This window comes from Cyclopterus lumpus, chromosome 11, assembly GCF_009769545.1.
Source record: "Cyclopterus lumpus isolate fCycLum1 chromosome 11, fCycLum1.pri, whole genome shotgun sequence".
Taxonomy (NCBI): Eukaryota; Metazoa; Chordata; class Actinopteri; order Perciformes; family Cyclopteridae; genus Cyclopterus; species Cyclopterus lumpus.
The window spans coordinates 19,700,624-19,710,580 of record NC_046976.1 but is presented as its reverse complement, the minus strand read 5'-3'; the positions used below and the strand labels follow the sequence as shown (position 1 = coordinate 19,710,580).

The following is a 9,957-nucleotide window of genomic DNA, read 5'->3' as shown; positions in this document are numbered from 1 at the left end:
TATGTATATATATGTATATATATTATTTTTATATATATTTATGTATATATATAAATATATATATAAAAATAATATATATGAATTATATATATAAATATATGTATATATATAAATTATATATATAATATATATGTATATATACACATAATATATATTTATATATATATATATATATATATATATAAATAATATGAATATATATATTATTTATATAAATATATATATATAAAAATAATATATATATTTATATGTATATAAATAATATATATATACATATATAAATATATGTATATATATATAAATAATATATATAGACAGCGGCTCCCTTCACCGTCACGTCGGGATCGAGCAATGAGTCGCGCGCACGGGATTTACTCTCGTTTTATAACTTTTTAATAACTTGTTCATATCGTCAACGACGAAGTGCTGCAACTAAACACCAGAAGAAGCTCCAGCTGATGAAACGCAGTGTGGAGACCAGCTGTGTTCAGTAACCACGCAGAAAGACTTCCGGTACTTCAGTCGTGACTTGAGACTGAAGGACAGTCAACACCAGGTACTTTAAGACTTGGACTCGAGGAGGATTCAAGAGGGGACTTTCATTTTCACTGGAGTCATTTGACAGGAAGCTTTCTTTACTCTACTCAAGTATTGCTTTGGGTCCTTTATCCTGGGAAAGACCCCCGTGTGGAGCAAAGGGGTCACTCACCTGCCGCCGCGCCGTGAAGGCTCATCATCAGGAGACACAGAGTCCACGTCATCGGGGAACTTCTGCTGCTTCTCGGTCTGCGGGAGGAACAGGGATGCGGTGCGTTCAGGTCCGGGACCGGGACTGTATGAGGGGAGCGAGAGGAGGAGGAGGAGGAGGAGCGCTGCCCTCCACCTCCGTCTGAGCCAATGGGAATTTAAGCTGAGCGTGACGTCACTTGAAACTAGGTAGAAGAGCCGCGCGCAGGTTGTACACGAAAGAGAAAGTAACGCGATGGCGACGCTGCGGCCTGTGTGAGGACGAAGGAGACGTTCACTGGGACGTGTTTCACCTCCTGCTGTCGGGACCCGTGGTCTGGTGTCACGTGACGTGGGAGGTCAAAGGTCACACCGCGAGCTACACATCAGCTCCTCTCGTTGCTCCCGTGCAGCAGGACTCTTGCTGTCCGTCCTGTGAAACTGATCTGAGTGCAGTCAAAGCTTCTGGTAATGAAGTGAGATGGAGGGGGGGTCCACACACATCCAATGAGGAGTGTTCTTCATGTGCTCAGCAGGGCCCACACACACTGGTCCGGGCACACGTTAGGCCTGAACCATCAGACGGACGAGCCCACCACCATGTAGCTTCCACCAAACAGCTTCTCTTCCCCTCAGCTGGTCTGGGAGAGGAGACCAAGAGGAGAAGAGACGAGGAGCAAAGCAGGAAGAGAGTCAGAGAGCTCCTCAAACACAAACATCAGATGCTGCTGAGCCGACTCAGAGCCGAGGACGCTGGAAACTGCTGCAAGCAGAGAAATGTGACACCTGTTGATGTTTGAACACCTGATGCTGCTTTCATTTTGGTTTCAGCCTCATCACTTGTTGACGAAGCACTTTATATTTTGATGAAGACAAATGGGTTATGACAGAACGTTGCTATGTTCTGTTTGTGTTGGAAAATATACAATTGTTAGGAATAAATGACCTTTACGTTTAAAAACTGGACATTGCATCTTTAAAATTCATTATTATAGCACATTCAAGAAATAAGTCATATTTTATCAGGACAATGTAGTATTTTTATTGTTTGTAATATTGACCCCGAAACTCTGGTCAATACATACAACATTGCTAATCAATACTTTATCTCTACTGATCAATAACTGAGTTCATAACTACTGATCAATACCTGAGTTCATAACTACTGATCAATAACTGAGTTCATAACTACTGATCAATACCTGAGTTCATAACTACTGATCAATAACTGAGTTCATAACTACTGATCAATACCTGAGTTCATAACTACTGATCGATACCTGAGTTTATAACTACTGATCAATAACTGAGTTCATAACTACTGATCAATACCTGAGTTTATAACTACTGATCAATAACTGAGTTTATAACTACTGATAAATACCTGAGTTTATAACCACTGATCAATAACTGAGTTTATAACTACTGATAAATACCTGAGTTCATAACTACTGATCAATACCTGAGTTCATAACCACTGATCAATAACTGAGTTTATAACTACTGATCAATACCTGAGTTCATACCTACTGATCAATACCTGAGTTCATACCTACTGATCGATACCTGAGTTCATACCTGCTGATAAATACCTGAGTTCATACCTGCTGATCAATACCTGAGTTCATACCTACTGATCAATACCTGAGTTCATACCTACCGATCAATACCTGAGTTCATAACTACTGATCAATACCTGAGTTCATACCTGCTGATCAATACCTGAGTTCATACCTACCGATCAATACCTGAGTTCATACCTACCGATCAATACCTGAGTTCATACCTACTGATCAATACCTGAGTTCATACCTACTGATAAATACCTGAGTTCATAACTACCGATCAATACCTGAGTTCATACCTACTGATCAATACCTGAGTTCATACCTACTGATCAATACCTGAGTTCATAACTACCGATCAATACCTGAGTTCATACCTACTGATAAATACCTGAGTTCATACCTACTGATCAATACCTGAGTTCATAACTACCGATCAATACCTGAGTTCATACCTACTGATAAATACCTGAGTTCATACCTACTGATCAATACCTGAGTTCATACCTACTGATAAATACCTGAGTTCATACCTACTGATCAATACCTGAGTTCATACCTACTGATCAATACCTGAGTTCATAACTACTGATCAATACCTGAGTTCATAACTACCGATCAATACCTGAGTTCATACCTACTGATCAATACCTGAGTTCATACCTACTGATCAATACCTGAGTTCATAACTACCGATCAATACCTGAGTCCATTCTAACTTCCTGCTGGTGAGTCACGTGACACAACAAAGAAGATGGCCGCTTCAGACTTCCTCTCTCTCTCTCTCCCACCATGAAGCACTAACTCGCCCTTTCCCTTGAACAATAGACCAGTGTTGGACGGCAACCATGACGACGGGTTAGCCGCCGTGAAAATGCCTTAAATTATGTACAGAAACATTCAAACACGACGACGCCATGACAACAGGACCGTTTATTTACAGTGAAATCTAAAAGTGTTCCCGTCGCAGTACCGCCGCCGACAGCGAGGGGGCGGCGTCCCTCAACATACACTGAACGAGCACATCACAGGCAGGACAGAGAGGAATGAAGATGGATATTTCTGAGAGGTTTCTGACCTAAAATAAGATTTTAGGTCCGTTTAGGAACAATAAAAATCTTCAGAAATGTTTTATATATTAACTTTTATACTTTTTATGTCTGATCGTGTCTTTTTGGCAAATACCGGTCGCATCTTTTTAGCAGGAGATGGTCTGGAGGTGAATAAAATCAGGTACTGTCCCTTTAAATCCACCTGGAAGGGTCTTTTTCTCTTCTTTCTTTTTTTTGCAGCCCAATCTTCTTCATAATCAAATCCCATTTTTTAAGGGGCCGGATTGAACACATAGAAGACGCTTTTCTGTTTCATGCAAAACATGTTTAGACACCTAGTCGCCAAGAAATGTGAAGTTTATGAATCAAGAACCCCCAACATTTTTTTTACTTTTATTGAATTAACTTCTAATTATTAAGTAAAAATAAATTTAAAAAACTACAACATTACATCCACTCAGGATTCCTGACTGGAGAGGAACCGAGAGGTTTCCGAGGAAGAGGAGGAGGAGAGGCTGGATTCTTTTCTTCTTTTTTGGAGGGGGTGAAGGGGGTGGGGGTTCGGCCGGCGTCGGGGCAGTCTGGTCCTGGGACTCGCGTGTCCGATCCCTGGAGACCAGCTCAGTAGAAGAAATACACTGAGGAGGAAGAGCGGAGACGTTTCAGAGGCAGCATCTTCTGATGAAGACCGCGTGGTCGAAAGCTTCAGAGCTTTGATTTGAGTTTTTTTTGGTCAATTGTCGTTATTTTTTAAATCTTTAAAATTAATATTAGATTTAAACATCTGTTGAATGCAAAAATAACATTTCGATCGGAGAATTTATATAAAAAACACTGCAAAACTGTGTGTGTGTGTGTGTGTGTGTGTACTTACGGAAAATGACTCCAAAACATATAAGACCTACGATTGCCATAATGATCATCATCTGGAAGAAAAACACAAAATCGAATAATAAACTGAGCTGCTGAAATAATCCTTTACATTTTTTTTTTTTTAAATCTATGAAATGAAAAATAAATACTTAAATAATAATCCTTTAAATATGTTTTTTTTTTTTTAAAGCAACAACTAAATATATATATATATTTTTAATATATATATTTTTTAATATATAATTTTTGTAATATTTTTTAATAAAGTGTCAACAAATGCAATTGTGTCCAAATGTGTGTGTGTGTGTGTGTGGACCTAAATAATCATGATGACATGAGTCAGAGCTGCAGGAAATCACATCACCTCTGACCGGGGGAGGGCGAGAGAGATTAACAAGAACAAGGGGAGAGAGGGAGAGAGAGAGAAGATGTTGGTGGGTTGATTTTGTGTGAAAATGTATGAAAGAAAAATAAAGGTTAAGTCTTATTCATTGTCAACAAAGTCTCAATAATCTCAACAGCTGTAGATTTATATCAAACAAGCAAGAGGAAGTAGAGCATTTGTTGGGGGACTATTTTCAGCGGCGGATTAATCCACATTTGGTGCTCACAACGATGATGATGAAGTGAGGAGGAAGATATATCAGGCTTTGACACGCGTCTTTTCACGGGATTATATCAGTCATTTACTTAAATCATCGAAAGACCCGGGAATGTAGTGTGTCCCCACAAGTATAGAAGTACAAACATGTGTGTGTGTGTGTGTATTGGGGGGTGGGAGGGGGTGGAGTTACGTCATGAATCGCAGCTGGCTCTTTAATCCCAGACTGTCGCTGTAATCCAGATTGGGGGATTTCTCTCCCCGACTTCCTGCTCGCCGCCAGTCAAACCCTCCCCTGATAATCCTCCTCGAAATGGACGCTTCTGATTGGACGATCTGCTGACGGACAGAGGCGGAGCGCCGTGGATGAAGGGATGCTGGGGTAAAGACGGATCCCGATGGATGGATGGATGGATGGAGGGATGGATGGATGGATGGATGAAGGGATTGATGGATCACGGGGACAATGTCATGTGGCGTTGGAGGTGAACGAGGAACAAAGATGGCGGCTGGAGGGCAAATCCAGGACTTTTCTTACAGCCTCGCTCAGCGGATGAATTTACCCAAAACGAGCTGACCCAGACTTTAATGTCATACAAACTTAACTGACTTTAATTTAAAATGCTTTTAAAAGAGCAGGAAACACCCGAGACCTCTTTTGCTTCGAGCGACATGTGACATGATGCATGATGGGAAAACGAACAAACGCTCCCCACCTTGCAGTTTTTCCACCAGTACTTGTTCTTGAGTTTGGCGGCGCTGCTCTCGAACTGCGAGGCTCCGGCCTGCAGGGCGTCGGCCCGGTCGTCGAGCTCCGACAGCTTCTGGTCGCGCTCCAGGACCTTGTCCACGTTCACGCGCATGATGTCCACCACCTGATCGATCAATCACGGCTTCATTTATTGATCTTTTTAACGTCCAATTTCTCTCTTTTGTGGCACTGATTATATTTGTATATATATATAAAAATATAAATATATATATTTATATATAAATATATATATTTATATATAAATATATATATTTATATATAAATATATATATTTATATATATACATATATATAAATATATATGTATATATATTTATACATATATATATATGTATAAATATATATGTATATATATATATATTTATACATATATATATATATGTATATATATTTATATATACATATATAAATATATATGTATTTATTTATATTTATATATATATATAAATAAATATATATATATATATATATGTATATATATTTATATATACATATATATACATATATAAATATATATGTATTTATTTATATTTATATATATATAAATAAATATATATATATACATATATAAATATATATGTATTTATTTATATTTATATATATATAAATAAATATATATATATATATATAAATATAAATAAATACATATATATTTATATATGTATATATATATATATATAAATATATATACATATATATATATATATAGTTTTTTTGGGCTCCTCACCTCGTCCACCTGCGCTTGTGTCTGCTGCAGTCGTCTGTTGCTGGTGAGATTCGGGGCCGGAGGTCCACCCTCACCATCGGTTGCTGTTTCTGGAGTTGACCTGCAGGTGAAGAAGAAGAAGAAGAAGAAGAAGAAGAAGAAGAAGAAGAAGAAGAAGAAGAAGAAGAAGAAGAAAAAGAACCAAGTTTCAAAACTCTTCATCCTTGTTTTGCTGGTTATTCATAAGCATATCCAAATGTTTATGACATAATGTAATAAAACATTAAACCTCCTCAAACTTGTATTTACACAGAAAAACACAGAAATATAAAGTTTCTTATCTTTCACCATTTACTCAGAAACTGAACTTAAATAAAGTACAAATACCTCAGAACTGTACTTAAAGTTATGAGGTATTTGTACTTTATACTTCTACTCCTCAACATTCATTTGACCGCTATAGACACTAATTACTTTGCAAGTAAAGATGAATAATTCTGTATATATTTTAACCTATTTGAATATTACCACTTTCTGCTACTAGAATATATTATATTATTTTATATATATATATATATATATATATATATATATATATATATATATATATATTCTACTTTTTATTCCACCACAGTTACTTTGCTTTACCGTTGTTACTTTACGTATATTCTGATAATAATACTCTGTACTGTAGTGTGTACAATGAGGCATTACTGTCTCATAAGTAATGCTTTTGTTTATATTTATTTAAGTAAATATACTTCTTCTTCCTGGTTCATGAACTTCACATTTCTTGCAGACGAGGTGTTAAAACGTCTTTTGCATCAATTCTATTAAAACTAGAACGACAGTAGAAGCATCGGGCGTCACGCAGCCGGTGGCTTGATGCCGTTCCTCTCGTCCCTCGGCTCTCTAACGGCCGGCTTGTTTATCCAGAAGCAAAATGGAGAAAGATTAGTGCGGCCAGACCAGAGAGGGGAGATAAACATGCCTCCCCCGTCCTCCCCCACGCGGGGAAACGCAATGATAATAATACATATTTTAGCCTTTTTTTTTTTTTTTTCTAAATAAAGTTATTTTTTAAAGACATTTCTTTTAGTCGTTTGTGATGTTTTCAGCTGAATAAAGTGTGTATTTACGTAATCCGATCACTGTATTATATATATGTGTATATATATATATATATATATATATATATATATGTGTGTGTGTGTGTGTATATATATATGTTCATATATGATTGTTCTAGGCGAGTCGTTGTTATATTTGGGCTGCAGGTTTCCTTTATGCAACATTTAACGTCATAAAAACCAAAGGTTCTGAGTCAATATGGATTTATAATGAGCGATACGTAGTTTGAATAGTCTGCGGTAACTATATCGAACTCCTTTAAACACGAAGCACGCAGCAACCGATCAGCCGAGGGCCGATATAGGACGATCAATACATATTCCTCACAGTTATAGACGGCACGATTAATACAAATTAAACAAAATATAGGTTGGAGTACTCACATCTCAGCGGACAGGAGGATGGAGATAATCTGAGTCTGAGAGAGAGAGGGAGGGAGAGAGAGAGAGGGAGAGGATGGGGAGGGGGAGGAGAGAGAGAAAGGGAGGAGGGACAGGATGGGGAGGAGAGAGAGAGAGAGAGAGAGAAAGGGACGAGGGACAGGATGGGGGGAGGAGAGAGAGAGACAGGATGGGAGGGGGGAGGGAGGAGGGACAGGATGGGGAGGAGAGAGAGAGAGAGAGAGAAAGGATGGGAGGGGGGAGGAGAGAGAGAGAGAAAGGGAGGAGGGAGGGAGGAGGGACAGGATGGAGAGGAGAGAGAGAGAGAAAGGGATGAGGGAGGGAGGAGGGACAGGATGGAGAGGAGAGAGAGAGAGAGAAAGGGAGGAGGGAGGGAGGAGGGACAGGATGGAGAGGAGAGAGAGAGAGAAAGGGAGGAGGGAGGGAGGAGGGGCAGGATGGGGAGGAGAGAGAGAGAGAGAGAGAGGGACAGGATGGGAGGGGGGAGGAGAGAGAGAGAGAGAGAGAGGAGGGACAGGATGGGAGGGGGAGGAGAGAGAGAGAGAGAGGAGGGACAGGATGGGGAGTGAGAGAGAGAGAGAGAGAGAGAGATAGGAGGGACAGGATGGGGAGTGAGAGAGAGAATAAATGGAGGATGATCCAGATGATTCTCTCTGTCTCATATTTTGATTACATTTTCTTTTCAAACCCCAAAAAAACAAAAACTGGAGGCAGAAAACACTGCAGTCCGTCAATGGGAAACGCTCACCTTGATTATTTAGTTTCATATATAATAAACTGTTGCTGTGTGTGTGTGTGTGTGTGTGTGTGTGTGTGTGTTGTCTGTGTGTGTGTGTGTTTTGGGAAGAAGCCGCTTGGAGGCGGGTCCACACGGTGACGGACATGCGGAGAACAAACAGATCTTTCCGCAGGTGGAACTTCCCCAGAACCTTCACAGGTTCCTCCCGGAGTTCACAGCCTTCTTTTACGGGTTGAAGACGTTTTCAGCTGCAGGTTGTTCCCATCAGAGGGCCAGATGTTCCACATGCCAGATGTTCCACTTTCCAGATGTTCCACGTGTCAGATGTTCCACATGCCAGATGTTCCACTTTCCAGCTGTTCCACGTGTCTGATGTTCCACATGCCAGATGTTCCACTTTCCAGATGTTCCACATGCCAGATGTTCCACATGCCAGCTGTTCCACATGCCAGCTGTTCCACTTTCCAGATGTTCCACATGCAATATGTTCCACATTCCAGATGTTCCACATGCCAGATGTTCCACATTCCAGATGTTCCACATGCCAGATGTTCCACATGCCAGCTGTTCCACATGCCAGCTGTTCCACTTTCCAGATGTTCCACATGCAATATGTTCCACATTCCAGATGTTCCACATGCCAGATGTTCCACATTCCAGATGTTCCACATGCCAGATGTTCCACATGCCAGCTGTTCCACATGCCAGATGTTCCACATTCCAGATGTTCCACATGCCAGATGTTCCACATGCCAGCTGTTCCACTTTCCAGATGTTCCACATGCCAGCTGTTCCACATGCCAGCTGTTCTACATGCCAGCTGTTCCACATGCCAGATGGTCCACATTCCAGATGTTCCACTTGCCAGATGTTCCACATGCCAGATGTTCCACATGCCAGATGTTCCACATGCCAGATGTTCCACATGCCAGATGTTCCACATGCCAGCTGTTCCACTTTCCAGATGTTCCACTATCTAGATGTTCTACATGCCAGCTGTTCCACATGCCAGATGTTCCACATTCCAGATGTTCCACATGCCAGATGTTCCACATGCCAGCTGTTCCACTTTCCAGATGTTCCACATGCCAGCTGTTCCACATGCCAGCTGTTCCACATGCCAGATGGTCCACATTCCAGATGTTCCACTTGCCAGATGTTCCACTTGCCAGATGTTCCACATGCCAGATGTTCCACATGCCAGATGTTCCACATGCCAGCTGTTCCACTTTCCAGATGTTCCACTATCTAGATGTTCTACATGCCAGATGTTCCACTTTCCAGATGTTCCACATGCCAGATGTTCCACATGCCAGCTGTTCCACATGCCAGATGTTCCACATTCCAGATGTTCCACATGCCAGATGTTCCACTTTCCAGATGTTCCACATG

At 40.4% G+C, this 9,957-nt stretch overlaps 2 protein-coding genes across 3 annotated transcripts in view; both read right to left on the bottom strand.

The window, feature by feature from the left end:
* The window catches only part of LOC117738771 (H-2 class I histocompatibility antigen, Q9 alpha chain-like), a 9,933-nt gene extending 9,047 nt beyond the window's left edge, over positions 1-886 (bottom strand). The window contains exon 1 of one of the 2 annotated variants that reach the window (XM_034544887.1): positions 710-886. In XM_034544887.1, coding sequence (XP_034400778.1) covers positions 710-761 — 52 coding nt within the window. In that variant the 5' untranslated portion in view covers positions 762-886. The remainder of the gene's footprint in view (positions 1-709) is intronic. The other variant, XM_034544888.1, reaches the window with a different exon arrangement.
* A 472-nt stretch (positions 887-1,358) lies between these two features.
* Positions 1,359-8,852, bottom strand: LOC117739220 (vesicle-associated membrane protein 2-like). The gene is made up of 5 exons (XM_034545511.1): positions 8,782-8,852; positions 6,316-6,415; positions 5,534-5,692; positions 4,218-4,269; positions 1,359-1,489 (listed from the first exon to the last, which is right to left on the bottom strand). Exons 1-5 carry the CDS (start codon positions 8,850-8,852, stop codon positions 1,359-1,361), a joined length of 513 nt encoding a protein of 170 aa, XP_034401402.1.
* Between the last annotated feature and the right edge of the window lie 1,105 nt (positions 8,853-9,957).